This window comes from Oryx dammah, unplaced genomic scaffold, assembly GCF_014754425.2.
Source record: "Oryx dammah isolate SB20612 unplaced genomic scaffold, SCBI_Odam_1.1 HiC_scaffold_27, whole genome shotgun sequence".
Lineage (NCBI taxonomy): Eukaryota > Metazoa > Chordata > Mammalia > Artiodactyla > Bovidae > Oryx > Oryx dammah.
The window spans coordinates 13,707,141-13,732,657 of NW_024070211.1; the positions used below are offsets into that span (position 1 = coordinate 13,707,141).

Consider the following 25,517-nt stretch of genomic DNA (forward strand, 5'->3'; position numbering starts at 1 on the left):
AATTCAAACTTTAAACATCTGTAGCTAGTGACTATTGTAGTGGACAGTGCAGCCCTATATGTTTATGCTTTCTTTCTCTACTATCCTCTTCCCACCAACATTGAACTACAAAATTTTGGGAGTAGAGATTATTTATTGTTGCACTTTTAAAGTGCCTTGCTTGTGGTAGAAGTACAAATATTTTTAGCAGTGAATTCAGGTTTAACAAAATGATTACTGAGTTCTAAGTTTCGGTCACTGTGTTACGTGGGAACAGAGATAAGAAAACATAGTCCCTGCTGCTCTCAGATTGTTTACAGTCTAGAGGTATAAACAAATTACAATGTAGTGTAATAAAATGAGTGTAGTTTCAGTTAATCCACTGAGCTGTGTAATAGGCTACTGGGGTAAGTCAGGGCCTGCTACAGTGCCTGAGATATAATGGATGTCAGCGAATTTTATTAAATGAAAAAATAAATCCTAGTCCTAGCTCTACCACTTACTAGCTTCTTGACTATAGCAGGTTGCTTAGTCCTTGAGCCTTCGTTTCCTTATCTGTGAAATGGGACCATGTGTGTTATTTTTAGAGTTTCTTGACTGGCAAGATCATGTCTTAGCTCATCCTCAGATCCATTTTTGCTTATAGTATAGTGGATGTTTAGTAAATGTCTGAATGAATCCCTAATACCACAAGATAAAGGATGTGCAAGCACTTCAATTTATGTGCTTACATTATCGTGAATCGCTGATTGAAGATACTCAGCCAAAAAAGTTCATTCTGAGTTTTTCCATAACAAAATCCAAATGAACTTTTTGACCAGCTCAGTAAATTAACTTGAAAAGTCTAGAGAGGAAAGTCGTATGTCCCAGAGGTAAAGGAGACCTTATTTTGATGTTTTTTGGCTGCAGCTGACCTCTGATGGTTTGTAGTTTTTACCTTTTTCCTTTATTGTCAGTGAACTTTGTAAAATTAATGGTGAACATAAAACAGTTGGGGGAATATTTTTAAGGGAACTGTTATAGGCTCTGTTTTTTTCATATGGCAGTTAAGATTCTAGCTCTTTCCAAGTTGTCAGAATTTTTTTTTTTTTTTTTTTTTACCAGCAGACACTCAGTTGGGACTCATTCTGTTTAAGTATTATATTGGATATATTGAATATGGTGATGGACTTGATATGCCCTTTGGGTATTTATGACTTAATGTCAGAGATCCAGATACAGACTGCTTCCTCCATGTAACACAATGAGCAAAGCATTTGTGTTGATTTCTGTTTTATAGCCTTTGCTAGAAAAGAATTAGATGTGTTTCTACTGTTGCAGATTGTCTTTCTCTTTTTAATTGAAAAGATAACAGATTGATAATATAGAAAATAATGGAGAAGTATCAATATGATGTTGAAGACATTTGAATTGCATTTCTTTATCAGCTCTGTCACTTTGGACAATTTACTTCTAGATTATTTCCTCATGTGAGTCTATGTCACAGGACTAATGTAAGGAAGGATTAAATGGATGCGTGGATATACTGTATTTAGTGAGGTATCCAGTATGAACTGAGGGAGCCTCATGTTTTATTTTGGTTTTCTGCCATATATACTTAATCCAACTATTGGTGGTGTGTGTGGTTAACAATGAAATACTTCCCAAGAATTCAGGCTGAGAATGAAACTAATGATGAATCCCTCATACAGAGTATAGGATTAGCCACAGATAGAAATATACCAGGTAATTGCCTGTAAATCTGTGACTGAAGAGATGGGAACATTCAAGACTTCAGCAAGGTAATCTGAGTTTAATTCCAGGGGAAAAGAACTGAAATGAAATTGCAGTTTAGTAGACTGAAATCTAATTGATTATATCTTTCTACTAGGAAGAGATTATATGAGTAGATATCAATCTCTGGAACATAGTAAAAGAAAGCCTGAGAGCCTGAAGTTGGCAGTGTTTATCTTACCTTATTAAAGAAGAAATGAATCTGATGATAGGAACTAGAGAGATGGATTCTTTTATGAGGAAGTCCATCAAACCTTCATAGACAGGAAACATCTCTCAAAACGTTTGTTTCCCTTTTATTCTTATTCCGTGTTGAAGCAATTTCCAATCATTAATCTGATTTTTAGGTATATGATACTGGGGTCAGTGAGTAGTTTTCCCAGATAAGGACTTGGAACCTTCCAGGTGTAAGAAAAGTATATGTTCTATTGTAAGTTAATAACTTGGTGAATTGTGTGTATCTCTGAACCAATCACTGAATTGACAGTCTAATTAATGTATTTTGGTATATAAGCATCTGCACGCTGAAGACTCCTACACTGTATTTTCAATTCATACCCCTCCTCTGATCTATGGACTTACATATCCAACTGCCTACCTGACGTTTACATTCAAGACTATGGGCTCAACCATTTCTCTTGTTTAATTCACCCAATAAGCGAAGGAGATAAGCCATTAAGTTTCAACTGTAAAAATCCTACACACCAGTATAACAATTTTTGTGTTCCCTTTTCATCTGTGTCCATGAGACATAGTTTTACATAATTTCAATCATAGTGTACGTATCATGTTTAGATTTTGTTTATAAATATATATATTTGGTTTTATAGCTAACATTTTTTATGGTTAAAAATATTCATGCTTATGGAATAATAAGAGAGAACCTACCAAAGCAAATGATCATTACTACCACACAGAGATAGGTGCTGTTAACATTTCAGTGTATTTCTTTATAGTCATATATGTACATAGAAATGAACATACTGAAATTAAGATTATATCCTGTGTATACATTTTGTAGCTTTTACACTAACGAATGTTAAACATTTTTTTGTCTTTTAAAATACTTTTTATAAACATTTAAATGGCACTAGTTTATCATTCACATGTATCACATAATCATTTTAAGTTGTTTATAATTTTTCATTATTAATGCTCTGCAAAATGCCACATTTAAGAGATGCTTGGGCCAAAAAATATCCTACTTTGGAATCACATAGGAGAACAAGTGGTTAACTCATTCTTTCTTTGTGGTACTCCAATAAATAGACCTGTTTCAGGAAAGAAAATGTTCTCTCAAGTATATTAGGTTCAACATTAATTTCCTTCACAACTTCCATTTGCAGTTCAGGAAAAAAAGTGAAGTTTAGAATTAGAGGACAGTTGCAGCCACAAAGATGTCAAAATGAAAGATTTCCCTTTCCTTTAGGGCATCTGAATTTCCTCTGGGTTTTCTAATTAGGTTACTCTGCTCATTACCTGATCACGAAAAAGAAAAGAGCCCAGATTCATGAATTTTATCCAATTTAAAGATTATATGATGGTCTAAAATTTAAAATATGGGTTATATAATATACATATAAGGCATTTTGGCTCTGGCAGTATTGGAAGATAGACTGTCAGCCTCCAGAATCAGCTGAAGTAGGTCTGAGAGACCCAATAACCATGAGCAGAGAAAGGAGTGGCTTCCCACAGGAGCTCCAAACACAGATGGCAGATACTTTGTTACAGGCATGTGCTGACAACCTTGGGTATGCATGTGTGTGAGAGAGATTGAGAATAAAGGTTAGTAATTCTCTCAGGAAACTTCAGGGAGCGCAAGTTTTTAGGACAGAAATCTTTGACTTATTTTTTCTTTAGATTCCAGGTTTATTTTCATTCAGAATAAGTGTTTATTATATTAATTTCCCTCAGAATAGAGTTCTCTATTATTAGAACATTTGAAAGTAAAAAAAATTAACCTGTAATCCTATACCCTAGTCTAACCATTGCTATAGTATTTTGGATTATTCCTTTCTAATTTTTGGAATCTGTTTTAAGCATTTTCATTATTTAAGTGAGAAATGCTGTTTCCTACAGTGCGTGGCACATAGTAGGCAGTCAAATATTTGCAAAAGAATTAATTATTGATATATTTTTATATAATCTTTTGAACATTGTTTTTAATGGGCTGTCAAGTAGCTAGCTGTACTGTAGACTTAGCCATTACCCTATTGCTGGATATTTGGTTATTTCTATTTTTTTCTTCTGTCTTAAAAATACATTGAATATTTTGATGTAAATCACTTTTCTAGGTACATATAGATTTTTCTATGTATAAGATTTTTTTCTTAGTCTCAGAAGTGATTATGGGTCAAGTTAATATTTAGAACTCTTGGTTCTTAGAGACAGAAATGCAGGAGAAACATTTTGTAAATTTCTGGATAATTTCCCTGGGCAGTGTAAGATATTAATAAATCTAGCTTCCATCAGGGCTGGATCCAGTGCTTAGTTTATGCCTTCAGGGCTTTGTCTCTTGTTTATGCAGGCTCTTCTTTGCTTCTGGCTAACTCTTGCCACCTGGTGGTAAAGATGGGCATTGGTAACTTCTCGTAGTTGATAATCCTGACAAAAGTCTTGAGAAAGATTTGATTTAGCTAGTATCTTGTGTCTGTCCCTGAACCACTCAGTTGCTTGGCCTGGTGAATGAAGTACCTTGTTGACTATGCCTGTGTCATACCCCCACAGTTGGGGGTTAGATCAGCTCCAACCAAACTACAAGGAGTGACCAGATTATTTTAGAATGTAAGGAAGGTGGTTCTCCCAGAAGATGACCTTGGATAGACAAGGAAAAGGATGTCTGTTAATTTTATTAAATATTTTTATCACTCTTGATAGCCATTGCTAAATGATTTCTAAAAATTTATGTTAGATTCAGTAGTATTTATTTTACTATATTTGTATCAACACTGGATATTATTCTCTTCTAAATATTTTGCTAATTTAATAGATTAAAAATGGCAACCTTGTTTATTTTTACTTTTTTCACTTAACATCATAATTATTTTTATAACTAATTTAAATGGCTGCTTACTCTTTTACAAAAGATTTATCATAATTTATCAAGCTGTTTTCCACGTATTGATCATTTACATTTTGTCATAATTTTTATTTTTAACCTTTGTAGATAATAATATTGCAGGTATTTTTATATGTCATAAATTTTTGCCTCTGTTGAATTTTTCTTTTGGAAAAATTCCAGTGGGTTTTTTTTTTTTGCATCAAAGGTATAAACATCTTTATGCCTTTTGTTTCCAAAGAATTTTACCAACTTATATTTTTACCAGTATTATATAAATATAGCTGTTGCATCACATCTCTGTATCTCTACTCTATAATTAAGCATTATTTTAAAGAATATTTGTTAGTTGCTTAGGTATAAAAAGTCATCTCAAATTGTTTTAATTTGCAGTTTTAAACTAACAAAAACTTTTTCAGTGAATCCCCAACTCCCATTGTCTCTTTACTGTGTTATTTAGAGTATGAGTATGAGTATGCCCAGTGCTTTTTTTCTTCTTGTGCCCAGGTCTGGTCCATCGAACCCACATGTCATCCTGTCGCGTGGATAAGCCCTCTGAGATAGTAGATGTTGGAGACAAAGTGTGGGTGAAGCTTATTGGCCGAGAGGTAAAGTTCTGTGCATGGTTAGAAACTTCAGCTGGTTAGAAACTGCTAAGTAAAGCTGGGACTTTCTAAGCTTTTCATGGTGATACTTCACGAGTGTGTATATGTTGTTAACTGTGGCTGGTAATCTGACCTGAATTTAAACCTTTTGGCTATCTGTCTGTCATGCAAACTCAGAAGGACAGTTTGAACTGTAATTAGTGTGGTCCAATAATTACTTGTTTATGAGACTTCCTCCCTGAAATTCATCCAAATGATGGATGTGGAGGGGGAAAAAAAAAGAACCAAAAAGAGAGAAGAAAACTTAAATCTATGAGCCTGTCTTTAGTAGAAAAGTTGCAAATACACTTCAATTTGGACCAAAACGAAAAAGAACAGAGTTTACAGTCATTTTTCATAACACCTGACACCATGCTATGTGAGGGAAAGTGAGAAAATGCAGGAGGACCCTGTTAACAGCAGCTCGCTTGAGGGTCTGTGGGTCTGTGCAGACCACCGGCGTGATGTGCATGCACCCTGAGACCTGCTCTTCCCCAGAGGATGGCAGAGGAGACATTCCTGAAAGAGATATTCAACAACATTTGAGTGCCTAATATATACTAGGTCTGAGGGATGCCAGAGTTCGTAGATCAGATATAAATGATTTCAGTGGTTATGGAACTTGTGTAGAATATACATTCTATACAAGAGGAGATAAGTAAAAAGTGAGCAAACTAAAGTAATTAACAATAACTACAGATTACAGCAAGTGCTGTAGTAGAGTCAAACGATGTGGAGGTTGATTTAGATAAAACAGTCAGAAACAGACTTTTGGGGGGATGGTGGTTGTATATGATCTGAGACCCAAAGGAAAAGGAGCCAGTCATGTGAAGAGTTGAGAAAAGCATATTCCAGGCAAAGAGAGTAGCTGATACAGACCCCAAATTGTAGAGGCCTCCAAGTGCTGACAGAAGCAAAAGAAGACCAATGTGGCTAACAACTGTCTTCACATTTAAAGACACTGTTAGTTGACTTCATGTTTAAGAAGCTTTTAGACAAAGTCCAAAAGAGATCTAGTCCACTGGAAAGTTCTTAAATCCATTCTATGCTCATGGATCTCTGAACCGATTATTACACTGAACTATATAAAAAAAAAAATAGCTTTAATTTTTGCCTGGTTACTTCTGCAGGTCCTGGATTTCTGAGCAATCATTTTTGTCTTTCCCCTAAGGAGGGTCAAGAATGATAAGAAAACCATTTCCTGAAATGCCTTTGCCATAGAATTTGCCTGTTAAGCTTGTTAGTACACAAAATGTTCCTAGCACAGGACCTTGACCATTAGAGGAACTCAGTGTTAGATACATGATAAAAACTTCCAATTGTTAGATAATTTTAGACCAGCAGTCCAAATGATGTACTTTGAGCTTTTGCCAATTTTGCTTTTGTATTTTTCAGATGAAAAATGATAGGATAAAAGTATCCCTCTCCATGAAGGTTGTCAACCAAGGGACTGGGAAGGATCTTGATCCCAACAACGTTATCATTGAGTAGGTAAAAGGTTTGGAAAGGTTAAAATAACTTTTCAAACCACAGAATGATATAGTGAATCAGGCCCACCTAAACTCTACTGTTTGTAGACTGTGATATTGATAAATTATGTGATCTTTGGTTTTTAGAGGTAGAAAGTGTTATGTGTGTGTGTGTGCTTAGTTATTCAGTCGTGTCCGACTCTTTGTGACCCCATGGACTATAGCCCACCAGGCTTCTCTGTCCATGGGATTTTCCAGGCAAGAATACTAGGGTTGGGTAGCCATTCCCTTCTCCAGGGTATCTTCCTGACCCAGGGATCGAACCCAGGTCTCCTGCATTGATGGCGACTTCTTTACCATCTGAGCCACCAAGGAAGCCCAGTAAGTGTTGTAGATAACACTAAGATGAAATGGCAAACATGCAGCTCCTAGCATAGAAGTACTCTGTCAATGATTTAGCTTCCTTCCCCTTATTCTTTTTCTGCTTCTGCCCTTTAACCAGTTAGCCATAAAGCATTCATCATGAGGTACTTGTTAATTGCCTTTCCCCTGGCTCTGGGACTGAAAAAAGGCAGAGACCATGTACGAAGGACAATTCCAGTGGGGTTTTAGACTCCTGCATCTTGGGATGTGCTGTGTCCTGAACACAGCACCTTACTTTCACTAGCTCTTCTGACTTTTCATTTATGAATAGAAGATTTTCTGTGTAGGATGCTGTCTGGTGATACACAGAATTTGCTGTCTCAGAATCTTTCTTGAATACAAGCATAGCTCTGAGATCCTGTGGTTTCAGTTCCAGACCACCAAATAAAGCAAATGGCTGAGTCACATAAATTTTTTGATTTCCCAGTGCATATAAAAGTATACTGTAGTCTATTAAGTGTGCAATATCACAGTGTCTAAAAAGCAATATATATACCTTAATTAAAAAATACTTTATTACTAAAAAGTGCTGAAATGATGACAATAGTAGCATCAGAGATCACTATAACATGAAATAATAATGATGATGAGAAAGTCTGAAATACTGCCAAATTACCTCATTTGATACTGAGACATAAAGTGAGCAAATACAGTTGGAAAAATAATGCCAGTAGACTTGCTTAATTCAGGGTTGCCTTCAAATTGTAGAAAACAGAGTATCTGTGAAGCTCAGTAAAATTAGGGTGTGCCAGTGATTTCTAGGGCTTCCCTGATAGCTCAGTTGGTAAAGAGTCCGCCTGCAATGCAAGAGACCTCAGTTCAATTCCTGGGTCGGGAAGATCCCCTGGAAAAGGGATAGGCTACCCACTCCAGTATTCTTGGGCTTCATTTGTGGCTCAGCTGATAAAGAGTCTGCCTGCAGTGCGGGAGACCTGGGTTCGATCTCTGGATTGGGAAGATCCCCTGGAGAAGGGAAAGGCTACCCACTCCAGTATCCTGGCCTGGAGAATTCCATGGACTATATATATAGCCTATGGGGTCGCAAAGAGTTGTGGACACGATTGAGTGACTTTCACTTCACAAGTGGTTTCTAATCAGGGGTTCCTAGATCCTTAATATCCCTTGAAGGAGGCTGAGGGGTTTATGAACTGTTTTCAGTGTTTCAGAAAGCCAGCTAAAATCATATGTTTATCCTCATGTTAACCATGACATTATTTTGTTGCTTCTTACATAAAATATCACATTGTTTATTTCATGCTAATTTGGTGCTCTTAGTGGCCATCATGTTATTTACTTTTTTAAAATAATTTTTAAAAAGTGTTGTTTGAGTGGGGTCTTGGCAATGCAGTGTTTGGAAGCCCTTATGTTTATAGTTCTGAAAAAAAATAATTTTGAATATGAAGGAAGGGAAGTAATATTTATTGAATACATACTATATGTCAGTATTAGGCAAGATGATTCATGCACATTAATGTGTCTTATTCTTATAACAAGCTGCAAAGTGGGTGTTATTTCCATTTTACTTTATTTTCTTAGTTTCTAGCTTGATACTTGGTGATAACTTGCCTGTGATTGTATAACAAGTTATGGTGGGTTGAATCCAGGTCTCTCTGATGTTAAAACTAATATTGTTTTCCCCACATGATGCTTCTAGGTGTTGCGTATGAATTACAGAGTTTTTCATATTATTGTAGTTTAGTCTCTAAATGTTGACAGGTTTGTAGGGCTGGTTTTTTGGGTTTTGGTAGGGCTAATTATTGACAGCTACTTTACATTTGAAATTTTTTATAATTCTGAGCCCAGAAATGTTAAGTGTGATATTTACTGATTGCATTGTAATAAATTACTTCTGCTCCAAAGAATCCCATCTATACAGACACATTAAAAAGCAATGAAATTTCCTAAAGCCACTCTTATAAGGGTAAAAAATACAGAACAAGATAAAAGAGCTGCATCTGTTTCTTACAACGGGGGAAGAAAATCAAAAGGAAAGGACCCCTTGGTTTTATGTTGTACATGTTTCTATGTATGGGCTATTTCTAGTAATGACCAAGTGGCTGAACAGTAACTTTTGTTGTAAACTATTTATAGACTGCATCTAGGAAAGAAGCATGGTATAGTGGAATGATGACAGGTTTTAGAGTTAGACTTGAATCAGGAAGAGCCCTAGTTCTGCCCCAAGCTAGTGTATGACCCTGAAGAGATTACCTAGCTTCTCTGAACCTCCGTGAAGGTATATCTTTACTGTATCAAATGAATGGCACTTACATCTTGGTGTAATAGAAACGATGGTATGGTTTAAATTAAATCTTGTTTAGAAAGAACGTTAGCTTAGAAGGGAAGGGAAAGGCTACCCACTCCAGTATTCTGGCCTGGAGAATTCCATGGACTCTATAGTCCATGGGGTCACAAAGAACTGGATATGAGTGTCACTTTCAGCTTATTGTCTAGTCTATAGTAGAAATTTAACATATAATAACTACTTGTAGTTATTGTTTTAAAATATTTCTTCATTGTTCCTCTAGTATCTGAGATTATCATACCTTTTCTTTTGTTTTTTATTTTTTAATTTGTTTTTTATTTTTTGGCCATTCTGCATGACATGCAGGGATCTTAGTTCCCTGACCAGGAATCGAACTCTGCCTCCTGCCTTGAAAGCATGGAATCTTAACCACTGGACTACCTGGGAAGTCCCCCACACTCCTTCTTTTGAAAGAATATATAAAAGCCATGAGGCAGAGGCCACATCTTATCTTTCTTATCTCACATAATGTATAGTAGTTGTTTAGTTAGTGTATCCATTTACTTATTATTTGACAAATATTTATTGGGCTCCTATTCTATTTGAAGTACAATGGCAATACTAAGATTTCTGTCTAAGGACCTTACTACCTAGTGTATTGAAGTAATTATGCAAATAACTTTGATACAAGGCAACATGTAATAAATATTAAAAGAGTGATTTAAAGGAAGAATTCTAGGAAATAGCCTGAAGAGGAAGAGTTGATATCAGGCCTTGATGGTCAAAGAAGAGGGGACAGTTGAGCTAAGTCTTGAAGAATAGGTAAGATTTTGTCAGCAGGGGAAAGAATAGTATTCCAGGCAGAAGGAACAGTTTGAGAAAAGGCATGAGGCAGGAAAGCATGTGGCACATTCAAGAGTCTTGTTTAAGGGAAGAAGAGGGTATGCTTAGGTACAAGAATGTAGGGCTTGAAAGATAGTTTGGAGTCAGATTGTGGGCAGCTTTGCATATCAGTCAAAGAATATGAATGTTTTTAAAGCCTTTGAGTGGGAGAGACTCCTGAGTAGATGATTCTCTCCAGTTACCCCATTCTCTGGCTTCACCCTGTTAGGCTCAATATCTTCATGTTGTCTCCAGCTACCCACAGCTTGACAACTACCTTTCATTCTCCATCAAAATCTAGTGGTCTTATATTTCATTCCCTCAGGCCCCAATGTATTGAATATTAACAAGGTCATCTAATAAGTGAATCTGCAAATGGAAAAGGGCTAAATACAGTTTCTGGTTGGGTTTAACCAGCATAGTATAGTCTTTAGAAAGAACGTTTATATATGACCACACTGTAATATCCATTTATATATCTCTTTCTACCACGTCCTATCACTTTAGTATACTTCCTCACATCATTAGTACTAGTGTTTGCTTCTTATTAAACTTAAAAATGAAAGATTAATCCAACTATGTGTGCTGGAGACCAGTAAATGAATTATTACTGTTTAAATGAAATGTACTGAAGCCTAAACTAGCTTGATGGCAATAAGGGAGTGAGTGCCATATTTGTTGAATTGAGTGTTAGGTGGGAGGTATGATTTGGCTTATGGTATGTTTGAATCCACAGAGGATTGGAATTGATTATAATGAGGATTTGCTTAGGCTGCAACTCATAGCCACTTGAAACTGAGCCCTACAAATGACATCTGAAAGCAATGGAGTTTTTGTGACTGTTCAAGTTATGTCTGCCTTGTTTTCTTAAATTTAATTTTATTGCAGTGAGAACATTTAGCATGAGATCTACCCTCTTAACAAATATTTAAGTGTATAATACAGTATTGTTGACGGTAGGTACAGTGTATGCATTAGACTGCTAGAACTTACTCATCTTCCTTAACTGAAACTTTATACCCTAGGTAAGTAACTCACTATTTACTTCTTCATGCTCCTCACCTTGGTGTTTGTTCCTCAAGCTTCACTCTTTTCAGTGGACCCTCTCCTGTGACCCATACCAGACAGCTGACCTTCTATCATTTGAGTAAGATTCTTCTAGGGCACAAGGTAGGGATATGAGCAGACTTTAGAACTTAAACCATATGCTTGTGTGGTCTGTCCCTACTGGGAAGCCACTAATCACATAGGCGATTTAAATGTGAATTAATTGAAAGTAAATAAAGTTTACCATCTAATTTCTCAATCGCAAACCACATTTGAAGTGCTCATTAGCCATAAACATAAAGTCAGACGTAAATAGTCAGCAGTACAGACATAAATTTATAGAACTTTACATCTTTGCTTTTTTTTTTGTTGACAACAGTATGCTAGATGGTGTGCTGTCTGCTCAGATATAGAAAAGAACATAACATAGACTTTACTTTTCAAGTCCTGGTTGTGATAAAGTTGTTGTTCAGTTGCTAAGTTGTGTCCAACTCTTTGTGACCCCATGGACTACAGCGCTCTAGGCTTCCCTGTCCTTTGCTAGCTCCAGGAGTTTGCTCAAATTCATGTCCATTGAGTTGGTGATGCTCTCTAACCATCTCATCCTCTGCTGCTCCCTTCTTCTTTTGCCTTCCATGTTTCCCAGCATCAGGGTCTTTTCCCATGAGTTGGCTTTTTGCATGAGTTTGCTTTTTGGTTGTGGAATAAAGGGTGAGGCAAAATATAAACAAATTAGTAAAATAAAGTGAGTATTAACTTTGCCTGTGGTAACAGGGAGCATTTTACAGAAGATGCGATATTTGAGCTGAACTTTGAAGAATGACTGGGACAGAATATGGAGTATCTTGATCCTCTTTGTTTCCTGTTGAGCCCACATAGCCCATAAAACTTGACTATAATTTGTGAAGTGAGTAGCTTTGTTCTGCTTTGATTAACCTGTATTGCTCTAGGTAATGTGGCTCTTTTGGCAAAATATTTCTCTACTTTTGCTGGACTCTGGAGAGACCCGCTAGTGAACAGTTGGAAATGCCTAGGTGAAGTCAGAGTTCAAAGTTAAAGACATTCAGGTAAAGAAAAATATTTTGGATGAAGAACAAAGAAATTTCAGCAAGCATCCATTGATGCTGTTGTTTGCCAAGCCTTGGGCTGAGGTGCCAGGGAAACAAAGACAAGTAAGATATTTTTTAAATGGGCCCAGATCTAGAAAGAAATAACAACTATGTGGTGTGATATGTGCTAGGATTGAAGTGTATATGGGATGCAGTTTGAGTCTGAAAGGAAGAGTGATCAGGGGTGATACTCTTCAGTTAAACATTTTCTGAGAATACTCTGTGTAGGTCCTGTGTATTGTGAAGGTAATAAAAGCTGTGACAGCTGGGGCACTTCGGCTCTGCTGGTAGCAGTGTAGTTGGTAAACACACTGTATGGAGTGTCTCCTGAGACAGATGCCCTGTAACTCAGTAGTTACACTCCTACCTGGAATTAGGCATTTCCCAAAAGAAATGCATGTACATACACAAGTTCACCAAAAGCACCCTCATAGAAAGTTCACAGAAGCACCCTCAGAGTAGAAATTTACAGCATTGAGAATGATCTACAGCCACACACAACACTTAGATGGATCTCACAAAGCAGTGAAAGGAGCCAGATACAGAAGGGTCCGTACTCTGATTCTCTTGATATAACTTGGAAAAATATGTAAAACTAATCTATTCTGTTAGGAACTAGAATAGTGGTTGTTCTTGGAGGAGGCACCGTGGCTAGAGTGGCTTCGGTGGTGTTGGTGATGTTTTGTTTCTGTGAGGATTGATTATGTGGATATTTCAAATTGTGAAAAATCAGTCAAGCTGTATACTTGTGAGTACTTTTCTGTGTGTATTTTATTATTTGGTCATATATTTAGAATTTTTTAAAAGTGTTATGGGACTATGAACAAAGAGATTAATTCTGGGTGAGGGACTTAGGGAGGAGAATTTGATAGAAGGAGGAGCAATAACTGAGCCAAACCTTGAAATGTTTGGGTGTAGTTAGGCGGTGAGGTGGGAGTAAAGAGGGGAAGCAAAGCATTTCAGGAAGAGGGAGGGGCCTAAGCAAAAACAGTGAACCATCTGGGGAAGGTAAAATAGTGTGGTTTGGCTCGAGCATATTGTACAAGTAAAGATGAGGCCAGAAAATTAGATTAGAGACAGGCTACTTTGTCAACAAAGGTCCGTCTAGTCAAGGCTATGGTTTTTCCAGTGGTCATGTATGGATGTGAGAGTTGGACTGTGAAGAAAGCTGAGCGCCGAAGAATTGATGCTTTTGAACTGTGGTGTTGGAGAAGACTCTTGAGAGTCCCTTGGACTGCAAGGAGATCCAACCAGTCCATTCTGAAGGAGATCAGTCCTGAGTGTTCTTTGGAAGGAATGGTGCTAACGCCAAAACTCCAATACTTTGGCCACCTGATACGAAGAGTTAACTCATTGGAAAAGACTCTGATGCTGGGAGGGATTGGGGGCAAGAGGAGAAGGGGACGACAGAGGATGAGATGGCTGGATAGCGTCACCGACTCGATGGACGTGAGTTTGAGTGAACTCCGGGAGTTGGTGATGGACAGGGAGGCCTGGTGTGCTGCAATTCATGGGGTCGCAAAGAGTTGGACACGACTGAGTGACTGAACTGAACTGATGAGAGGCCTTGAATACCAACATAAGAAATTTGGACTTGATTTTCTAAGAAATCTTTGATGGTCACCAGGAGTGACCTTATATGGGTTGTAGGGGACATAGCAAGGTGAGTAATTGTATCTTCATCCCCTGGGCATCAGTGAGATGAAATCTAGTCTTGTTTATAGTAATTAATTCAGAGCCTTGTCCTGAATGAAAAAATTGTCTGGTTCATGTCATTGCTTTCACTGCCTGTCTCCTTAGGCCCAGTGCTTTTCCTTTCTCCCTTCTACACACCAAAAACAAAACAAAAAGCCAACACAGATTATTAACTAGTAGTATCTCTGGCCACATCTCTTAAGAGGGCCAACAGTCAGTATCATTTCATTACAGGCAAGAAGAGAGGCGGAGGCGGTCCTTCCAGGATTACACTGGGCAGAAGATCACCCTCGAGGCTGTCCTGAACACCACCTGCAAGAAGTGTGGCTGTAAAGGTAAGGTGAAGCCTTTCAATTTTATTCTCCGTGTGGTGAACTCTTTACAGGATGAGGGAGGCCACCTAGTGTGCCTTTAGATCACCCTGGGTTTTAGCCAAGTGTTGGCCTCACCTGCTTATCTGCTGTTCCTACTAGACTCACATCCGAGTTCATGACTTGCTGCTTTTTCTGTTTCCTTTTCTGAATGCTGGCCTTGCCGGGTACTGCACTACCACCACTACTCCCCTCCCTCACAGGTGATGGCCTGCCTGGGCAGGGCCCCCATGTACTATGACAGGAGGGGTAAGGGTGTTGGATTATTAACAATCTAAATTTCATCTCTAAGGACCATTATTGTTTGGTTGCAAAAATAAAGTGACTTGGAAGTATATTCCTTAAGGATCTAAGTCAGTCCTTTCTTGCTTATTTTACCTTTCTAACTTCTGAGTTCTGAATATAATATTGTTTTTGTAGTAAAGAATACGGGCTAGTCACTTTCTTTTAGCTTTGTTTCCTCAAGTTTCCTCCAGTCGTACTCAAATATTAAAGAGCTCTTACAGCCTGACTTCCCTTGTTGGACCTATAATGAGAGGGATTCCTATCTTCTCATTTTCAGAGTGACCTCAGTTTGTCACCAGGTCTCCCTAGCCTTTCATCTACCTTGTTCTCTTGACTATGAGTGGTAGCAGATTTGTGTCCAGGTTGAGGTTGTGGGGTTTAAGTCCTGATTTATCATTAATGTAGAGGGAGGAAGGGAAAAATGAAATTGAGAGAACGAATACTTCCTTGCAGGTATTATGGGATTGTTCCAGATATTTGGAAAACTCTATGCTGTATTCTCCTTCCAGGCACCATTCAGCTTTTGGACTCTGAGTTGCAAAGTATTATAGTTTACACATAGCTTTTTGATGATCTCATCAAATTGTTTGTGCCGCTAAGGCAGGGCCTACAAAAGGCTCACAGAAAACCAGCTGTGTAGCGTCTGTTAAAGGGCCCCTTAATAGTAACGTAGGCGCAGGGAGAGTGAGGTTCTCTTACCTTCAGCTTGTTTCTACCAGGTGTTACATGAGGCAGAAAAGAATAATGAAAGATGGAGTTTGGCCCAGGCAGGCCGAAGGTGGTTGGTTTGGGTGCAACAGAAAGAGCACAGGGCAGGGAGACATGAGGCCCAGGGTAAGCTTTAGTTCCGCTGCTGTCAGTGTGACCTTGAGGTACTTCTTTACTCTGGGCCTTCATATCTTCTGCAAATGCAGTGTTGGATTTGATGATCTCTCAGGGCTGGCCGGACCTGACGGGCTGTGAATGTTGACTGCCCCCAGGTGACTTTGCTGTCTCTCTATGTGTTAGCTTGATTGAGTGCTGTGTTCCTGCCTGCCGCCTAAGAGCTGTCTTCCTGTAGGGCTTCTTTGCCTGCCACTTGGCTCCCTCTGGTAGATACTCTGCTCTCTGGAGCAGCCTTTCGTTGTCAGAAATAAGTTCCAAATAGACCTTTAAAACCAATGCAGAAGATGTGGGTTCAGTCCCTGGGTTGGGAAGATCCCCTGGAGAAGGAAATGGCAACCCATTCCAGTATTCTTGTATGGGAAATCCCACAGACAGAGGAGCCTGGCGGGCTACAGTCCATAGCTATGGTTGCAAAAGAATCAGACACGACTTAGCAGCTAAACAACAACAAGACCTTTAAAAATTACTGAACCCAGTTGCAAATGAGGGCAGCACAAGCCTACATCCTCACATTCTTTGCCATTTCCAAAGCAGTGCCAACGTTTCCCACAGCTCTAGGAGCAGCTGCCTGTCTAGCTCTGGTTGAGTGAGCAGTGCCGTCAAGCTGCTCTGGATGCAACAGCTGCTGTGAATGAACTTAGTGACCAGCCAGCCCTTCAGGAGCTTCTGGGGAAGATCCACCTGCTAAGGGGAGAGACTGCTTCTTCCCTCCCTACTTTTTCTACTTTTTTTCTGCAGGCCACTTTGCAAAGGATTGTTTCATGCAACCAGGTGGGACCAAGTATTCTCTGATACCTGATGAGGAAGAGGAGAAAGAAGAGGCAAAGTCAGCAGAGTTTGAAAAGCCTGACACCACGAGAAATTCTTCTAGAAAAAGAAAGAAGGTGAGTGCTGTCTTGTTTTTATGTATCATATTTTTTTGAGTTTTAAAATAAAAATATACTTTTTGCAAAAATTTTAGAAATACTGAGAAACATAAAGAACATTAGGATCTCTTGTAATCTTTCCACCCAGTGAGACTCTTAATATTCTTATATTTTTCTAGGTAAATATATACATAGATAAATATATAATGCTCTATGTAATTGTATATATATATGATATGATTTGTATATCATATCATGTATATATATATGATTTTCACATATATATGTGTGTTTACACATAAACACACAATCATCATCTTGCTAGGTATAGTTTGTATCCTACTTTTTTCATTATATTTATCAAAAGCATTTTCCAGTATCCTAAAATGTTCTTGTGCGTGTTAGTTGCTCAGTTGTGTCTGACTTTTTGTAACCCCATGGACTGTAGCCTGCCTGGCTCCTCTGTCCATGGATTCTCCAGGCAAGAATACTGGAGTGGTAGTCATTCCCTTCTCCAAGGGATCATCCCAACCCAGGGATCAAACCCGGGTCTCCTGCATTGCAGGCAGATTCTTTACCGTCTGAGCCACCAGGGAAGCCCTAAGTATTCTTAAAAACTTGATTTAAGAGCACCATACGATACTTTACCCTATGGCTAAATGATGGTTTATTTAATCATGTTTTTTTGTGGGATATTTTTGAATGCTTCAACCTAGTCTTTGGCCACGTGTCTTATTCCTTTCTTTAGATAAATTCCTAAGTAAGATTGCTGAATAAGGGCTTTAAGACTCTTTATACATCTTATCAAATTGTCTTCCTAAAAAGTACTTATTTTGCACCCAGCAGGGGATAAGAGTGCCTGTCTCACTGCATTGTGTCTTCCATCTATACAATTCATAAAACAGACATTATTGTAGTGCAGGAAAAAACCCAGTGCATTTGTAGCATACAGCACAGAGAGGAAATGGGGGGGGGGGAAACTATGCTATAATTAGGTCAGAAATGGTTGTTCTCATATAGTGTAGTGTTTTTTTAGCTGTGGCCAGTTATTAAGTTTTGGAGTTTTCTTTGGTTTTGTTTTGTTTTAAAGCGTTAGCAAACTTTTATTAAGTGGTCATTTTGTTCCAGGCATTGCAAACCTAGGAACATAAAAATTCTGATAAGGTCCTTACCCTCAGTGGGCATTATTTAAAAATTTAAGTATTTTCTTCATTTTTTGGACAAGGAAAAAGGCCCATTGTACCATTAAGAATTAGCCCAATATATGGGTGATAATTTATCAATCTGTATATTCTTTCCCTGGGTGATCACATCCCTTCTAAGACTTCAGCTGCCCTGACAACTTTGATGTCACTAAGTAATATCCCAGTGGTACCTCAGACTCTGGCTTGGAGCCAGTCAGACATAGTATAAGACCTTTCTGTGCTATTTGCTAACATCAGTAACTGACAAAGTAGGATTGTTGTGGATCTTTGATAATTGTGCTCCTTGCAGAGTGATGCCCAGCTCCTCAAATTAGATATGAAGCACTGACAAGTTTTTAATTAATGTTACCTGTCACGACTATCATTAGCTCTTCTTTGCCCTCCTCCCTGTACACACATTCCTACCCCAAGCACTAAAACACAACCACCAAAACCCTTGCTTCTGTCCTTCTATCTTCTATTTCTAGTTTTAATGACAGCAGTAACCTTCCAGTCTCCAAGAAAGAAACAACGTGCAATTAATTTTTTTCTCCTTTCTATCCCGTACATAGTCACCAAGTTCTGTCTGTGGTGCCTTATAATATCTCAATTCTCTTCCTTCCTCCCCCTCCCACTACTACTGTGCATTTTTGCTCCTTACCTCTCTCACTAATATTCAGACTACTGAACTAGCCCAAGGAGATTTAAAAAAAAATTTTTTAATATTTGGTTTCCCTGAGTCTTCCTTGCTGCATGCAGGTTTTCTCTAGTTGCAGTGAGTGGGGGCTACTCTTGGTTTGCAGTGTGCAGGCTTCTGTTGCTGAGCACAGGCTCTAGGTGTGTGGGCTTCAGTGGTTGTGGCACAGGGGCTCATTAGTTGCAGCTCGTGGGTGCTAGAGCACAGGCTCAATATTTGTGGCGCATGGGCCTTAGTTGCCTGCGGCATGTGCAGTCTTCCCAGACCAGGGATCAAACCAGAGTCCCCTGCATTGGCATGCAGATTCTTGTCCACTGTACCACCAGGGAAGTCCCAGCCCATGGAGATTTTTAAAATACATATTTCCCTTCTACCTCTTGAGTACCAAGTCCACAGGGCCTGGGTCTGGACATCTGATTTTTTTGAAAAAAACAAACAAACAAACAAACCCTTCTTTATCTCATTGCTTGACTCTCTTTCGCCCTCTGCTTTAACTCTGAATGTGGACTGCTCTAAGGCTGTGGCTGTTTTATGACTCCCTTCTCTTCTGTGACTGTTGTTGTTCAGTGGCTAAATCTTGTCCAACTCTTTGCAACCCCATGGACTGCAGCAGGCCAGACTTTCCTGTCTTTCATTATCTCTTGGACTTTGCTCAAATTCATGTCCATTGAGTTGGTGATCCTGTATCTCATCTGTCATCTCATCCTCTGTCGTCCCCATCTCATCTCATCCTCTGTTGTCCCCTTCTCATCTCATCCTCTGTCATCCGCTTCTCCTTTGGCCTTCAGTCTTCCCTAGCATCCTGATCTTTTCCAATGAGTCGGCTCTTTGCATTAGGTGGCCAAAGTATTGGAGCTTCAGCATCAGTCCTTAAAACTAATATTCAGGGTTGATTTCCTTTAGAATTGAATGGTTTGATCTCATTGCTGTCCAAGGGACTCTCAGGAGTTTTCTCCAGCACCACAGTTCGAAAACATCAGTTCTTCAGTACTCAGCCTTCTTTATGGTCCAACTCTCACATCCATACATGACAACTGGAAAAACCATAGCTTTGACTATACAGACCAACAGACTTTGTTGGCAAAGTGATGTCTCTGCATTTTAATCTCTGCTGTCTAGGTTTGTCATAGCTTTCTTTCCAAGGAGCAAGCATCTTTTAATTTTATGGCTGCAGTCACTGTCCATAGTGATTTTGGAGCCCAAGAAAATCAAATCTATCACTGCTACTTTTTTGCCTTCTATTTGCCAGGGAATGATTTCTTTCTGCATTGCTTTGTAGTTTTCAGTGTAGAATTATTAATATTTTTGCCTCCCTGGTTAAGTTTATTCCTAAGTATTTTATTCTTTTTGATGCTATTATAAATGGAACTGTTTTCTTAATTCCTTTTCAGATTGCTAGTTATTAGTGTATAGAAATGAAACTGATTCTTGTATGTTGATTTTGTATCCTGCAACTTTTCTGAATTCATCGATTAGTTCTAATAGTTTTTTGTGGACTCTTTAAAGATTTTCTACATAAAGATTATATCTATAGACAGATAATTTTACTTCTTTAGTAGAGCTTGATTTTAAACTGAATTCTATTTCTATGTTTCATTCTCTTTTAACCTTTTAGAGTTTAAATGGTGTTTGTCAGATTCCTAAAATGGTTCTGTGGTTTTCTCACTGCTGTGGGTCTTTGGGTGTTTTTGCAGTTGCTTAATACAGCTGGTACAATTAGTTAATGCTTTGTTTCTAAAGCTGCTTTGAGATGTGTATTTTAGTTCTCCAAAATAATTATTAAGGATCTGCTAGGTTTGAGGCTCTTTATGACCTGCTTAGTCAACCCATTATCCAACCTTCCGTTGCTCTTTGGTTAGTAGAGAAATAGTCTGATGAACAGTGGCAGTAATAGTCATCATACCTTACTACTTTTTAAAGTACCTTTGTATATATGAACTTCTGACTCATGAGTCCTCTTTGATTAAAAAGTGCTCTAAGGGAATTGAAACGGTAAAATCTCCCCACTTGGTGCCCACTGTTTCTACCAAGAAAGCAGCTAGCACCATTGTCTTCTCACCTTGTCGTTAATCCCTTCATTATCTTTTATGCCTTACGTTTGTTTAGTATTTACAATTTATAAAATATCTTAATTTTTTTTCCTTTTCCTTTTTGGGGGCACTCTGCATGCCATGTGGGATCTTAGTTAACCGACCAGGAATCAAACCTGTGCCCTCTGTAGTGAAAGTGCTGAGTCTTAACCACTGGACTACCAGGGAAGCCTTGTACAAAACTCTGGTATGCATTGGTTTAATTCAGTGCTATACCTATTCATTACATGACAGTTTTCATCCCAGTGTCTGAAAATTGCAAGTCGTTTTTGTTGGCTGTAATTAGAACAAGAGGAACCTCTGTGTTGCAAATGGAAATGGGCCATGAACAGGCTAGTAAAATAGGTATAGAGGCTTTAATAGTGAAGCCCTGGATACTCTTTCCATGAACCTGTGGTCTGTGCTTTGCTAGCCTCTTTCACTTATCATATGCCATCATGGGTCTTTCTAAATCAGGCTCTATTATAAGGAAGCATCTATGTTGGGGTTAGGCTGCCCACTTATTATAGTGAAGTTTAGCTATATTTGATCCAGAATATAATTTTCGTCTTTTGATTCAGGTACTATAATTACTCTCTGCTGTACTATATATAGAAAACAGAAATAGAAAGCCATCCCTTGGCTGCAGTGCTGGCTCTGTTCTATTATCCAGAGAATTTCTGGTGCCTACCTTTGAGAGAGGTTGCCAGTCTGGGCCCAATCTGCTGGAGCACAGAGGGTCATCCAGTGTAGTCCACTCAAAAGCCTTCTATGATTTTCCTTTTTCTATGGAAAAGTCTGAGTTCCTTTAAGACTTTTCATGATTTTTCCAACATCACGATATCATCTCCTTACTAGTCCCTTCTGTCATACACTCTACTCCAACCTCATTCATTAAAAGAATTTCTATTATATGTCAAACTCTGTTCTAGTCATTGCAGGTTCAGTAGTGACCAAACATGTAAAATTCACGGCACTTTCTTTCTAATGAGGGTTACAGACAATGAACTTAGTAAGTAAATACTAACATTTCAAGTACTGATAAGTCCTGTGTGTTGTGTGTTAATCTGCTCAGTCGTGTTTGACTCTTTGCGACCTCATGGACTGTCCATGGGATTCTCTGTCCATGGGATTCTCCAGGCAGAATACTGGAGTGGGTAGCTAGTCCCTTATCCAGGAGATCTTCCCAACCCAGGGATCAAACGAGTCTCTTGCACTGCAGACAGGTTCTTTGCTGTCTGAGCCACCAGGGAAGCCCGATAGGTGCTATGGATAAAAATTTATTTGGTTATGAGAGATAGGGAATAGCAGAATGGAGTAAGGGAACAGGTGACTTCCCATTCTAAACAGGATGGTAAGGGCAGGCTTTTCTCAGAAAGCATCATTTGAGTTGATCTTTGAAGGAAATGGGAAAGCAAGCTACTCAGAGAAGTGGTGAGAGAGCCCTTCAACAAGTATGATAGCTAGGTATTGGGAATGAACTTGGCCTTTTTAAGGAACAGCAAGGAGGCCAGTATAGGAAGTGAATGAGTTAGAGGAAACCAGGGCCTTATATGAGAATATGAGGACTTCAACTTTCACTTAGAATGAGATGGATGTCATTAGGGGTTTTGAATAAAGGGATGACATGATCTTGGAGAAGGCAATGGCACCCCACTCCAGTACTCTTGCCTGGAAAATCCCATGGACAAAGGAGCCTGGTGCACTGTAGTCCATGGGGTTGCTAAGAGTTGGACATGACTGAGCGACTTCACTTTCACTTTTCATTTTCATGCATTAGAGAAGGAAATGGTAACCCACTCCAGTGTTCTTGCCTGGAGAATCCCAGGGACAGGGGAGCCTGGTGGGCTGCCGTCTATGGGGTCGCACAGAGTCGGACACGAATGAAGCGACTTAGCAGCAGCAGCAGCATGACATGATCTGACTTCTCTTTTAAGTGAATTATTCTGGCTACTGTATGGAAATCAGATGGTCAAAAGGCAAAGGTGGAAGAGGCAAGCTAGTTAATAGACAGTATTAATAATCCACATGCGAGATGATGGAGGCTTGTACTAGAATGATAGTAGTGGAGGTGGTGAGAAGGGAGTTGAAGTGTGGATATATTTTGAAGGCAGAGCTGACAGAATTTGTTGAGTGATCAGATGTGAGATAAGGAAGAGAACAATTAAAGATGACTGCAAGGTTTTGCGGAGAAGGCAATGGCCCCGCACTCCAGTACTCTTGCCTGGAATCCCATGGATGGAGGAGCCTGGTGGGCTGCAGTCCATGGGGTCGCTAAGAGTCGGATACGACTGAGCGACTTCACTTTCACTTTTCACTTTCATGCATTGGAGAAGGAAATGGCAACCCACTCCAGTGTTCTTGCCTGGAGAATCCCAGGGACGGGGGAGCCTGGTGGGCTGCCGTCTATGGGGTCGCACAGAGTCGGACACGACTGAAGTGATTTAGCAGCAGCAGCAGCAGCAAGGTTTTGGGTTAACTGAGCTAAGAGAAGGAATGCAGAAGTAAGTTTGGGAATGGAGAGCAGTTGGGTTTAGTTTGGGTTGTCATCAATGAAAATGGGAGAGAAAACTGGAGGGGCGGGAGAGTAGGTTTGGAGGGGGTGAGGCATAGAAGCCTATCCTGTACACACATGGATGTGTAGAGAGAGCAGTTAGATGTGTAGTTTTGGAGTTCAGAGGAAAGACTCAGGTGAGATATAAATTTGGGAGCCATCTATAGATGGATGGTATTTGAGTTCATATATGAGACTGCCTGGAGAGTAAATATAGGGAAGAGAACAGGTTTGAGGACTTGAGCCCCAGAATGTTTCAATTTTTAGAGGTTATGGAGCAAGGGAGCCTGAAAAAGAACAGCTAGGGAAGTTGGTGGAGAGTGAGAGAATGTGGTGGAAGTTAAGTGAGGAGTGTGTTTTATGGAAGATAGACTGCGTCAAATGCAGTTGATTGATCAAGTAAATGAGGCCTAAGGATTAACCATGAATTTGGCCGTGTGGAGTGGAGCTCATTGGTAACTTTGACAAGACCTGTTTCAGTAGAGTGGTGTTAACCAGGTTAACAATTTTAACCTGGTTAAAATTGCTTAGGAGGGTTTTGTTTTTTTTGTTTTAATGGGAACTATAAGAGCACATTTGTTTACTGCTGGGAATGAGCCACTAACGAAGGAAAATTTGATGCAGAAGAGGGACAATTCTTGGACTGATGTCTTTGAGTAAGAAAGAAGTGATGAGACCCAGTACATGGTAAATAAGCCACATGGGATCTTTCAAGCATTTACCTCATCTGTCTTCCCTCTGTCTGGAAGACCCTCACTTCCCTTCTTCCATCAGCATTACCACCACTACTCCACGTGCCAATCCTTGTTCATCCTTTAGAAGTACAGCACATTACCTATCCTTCATGAGACCATTCCAAGTTCCTCAGATACAATTGATTTCTTTCCCTGATGTGTCTGTGGTATGTTGCTTGTACTTTTCTTACATCACTTCCATGGACTGCCTAGTATCTTAATTAGTGTTTCTCCTTGATTAGTGTGTACCTTGAAGGCTTCTGATCCCTGATTTCTAACGTCATTCAAGTATTACAAGAGACAAATTAGTAGATATTCCTGGCTTATAGAAGGTACTCAACAAATATTTGTTGAATGAGTGTACTGTATGGTTATAGGGAGTTATTCTTTCCCTTGTTTGACAAGGTTAGCTCAGGTTTGGAGGAATGGTGCCAGTCACTACTACTGAGCTACTAAATGTGTTTACTTTGCGTCTGCTACTAAGGCTTTAGTAGGTACTCTATTTGTCTGAATTATATTAAAAATCTGTGTTTTCTTATCTCCTAAGCAACATTGCATGTAACTATGGCTTTCTAAAATGCTTTGTAGGTAGTAAAGTTCAGTAAATATTTGTGAGTTGATTAATAAACCTTTTCCTTCCAGTCTTACCCTTTCCAAGCTTTGATAAAGTGGGGCTCATAGGCAAATTCTAACCAGGATTCACCTTCCATCCTACTTTACAGAAATTCACCCTGGAGAATCAGTTTGAGAATCAAATTTTCTCTTGAGAATCAATCATTTCTCAAGAATAAGAGAATAAATAACCAGTGCTTTCTCAAGAGTAGTTCTTAAGAATAAATAGAAAAAGACTTCCCTGGTGGCACAGTGGATAGGAATCTGCCTGCCAGTGCAGGGGACCTGGGTTTGATCCCTGGTCCAAGAAGTTTCCACATGCTGTGGGCAGCTAAGCCAAGGTGCCGCAACTACCGAGCCTGTGCTCTAGAGCCTGCAAGCTGCAACTGCTGGAGCCCACACACTCAGGGCCCACAGACCACAACCAGTGAGGCTCTGTGCTGCAACTACTAAGGCCTGTGCGCCTGCAGCCTGTGCCTGGTAACAGGGGAAGCCACCACAATGAGAAGCCTGCGCACCGCAACAAGGAGCAGATCCTGTTCATTGCAACTCAAGAAAGCCTGTGTGCAGAAACAAAGACCCAGTGCAACCAAAAAAAGAAAAGAATAAAAAAGAATATATGCTTGCTTGCTTGCTTTCTTGCTTTCTGGCTAATCAGTGCCTTTGGTTAAAAAATGCTAATTTAGGTGCCGCCTTTAATATACACGGAGCTATAAAGAACATCTGGTTTGCTCAGTCATGTCTGACTCTTTGCAACCCTGTGGTCTGTAGCATCCTAGGCTCCTCTGTCCGTGGGATTCTCCAGGTAAGAATACTGAAGTGGGTTGCCATTTCCTCCTCCAGGGGATCCTGTGTCCAACATCTCCTGCGTTGGTAGGCAGATTCTTTACCACTGAGTCAGCTGGGAAGCCCATGTGAGAACATCTGATATGAGGCCCA

At 39.3% G+C, this 25,517-nt stretch overlaps 1 protein-coding gene across 3 annotated transcripts in view; it reads left to right on the forward strand.

Moving 5' to 3' along the window:
• The window catches only part of ZCCHC17 (zinc finger CCHC-type containing 17), a 51,436-nt gene that overhangs the window by 20,946 nt on the left and 4,973 nt on the right, over positions 1-25,517 (forward strand). For all 3 annotated transcript variants that reach the window (XM_040227971.1, XM_040227973.1, XM_040227972.1), the window contains exons 4-7: positions 5,318-5,418; positions 6,850-6,941; positions 14,556-14,656; positions 16,601-16,746. In XM_040227971.1, coding sequence (XP_040083905.1) covers positions 5,318-5,418; positions 6,850-6,941; positions 14,556-14,656; positions 16,601-16,746 — 440 coding nt within the window. The remainder of the gene's footprint in view (positions 1-5,317; positions 5,419-6,849; positions 6,942-14,555; positions 14,657-16,600; positions 16,747-25,517) is intronic.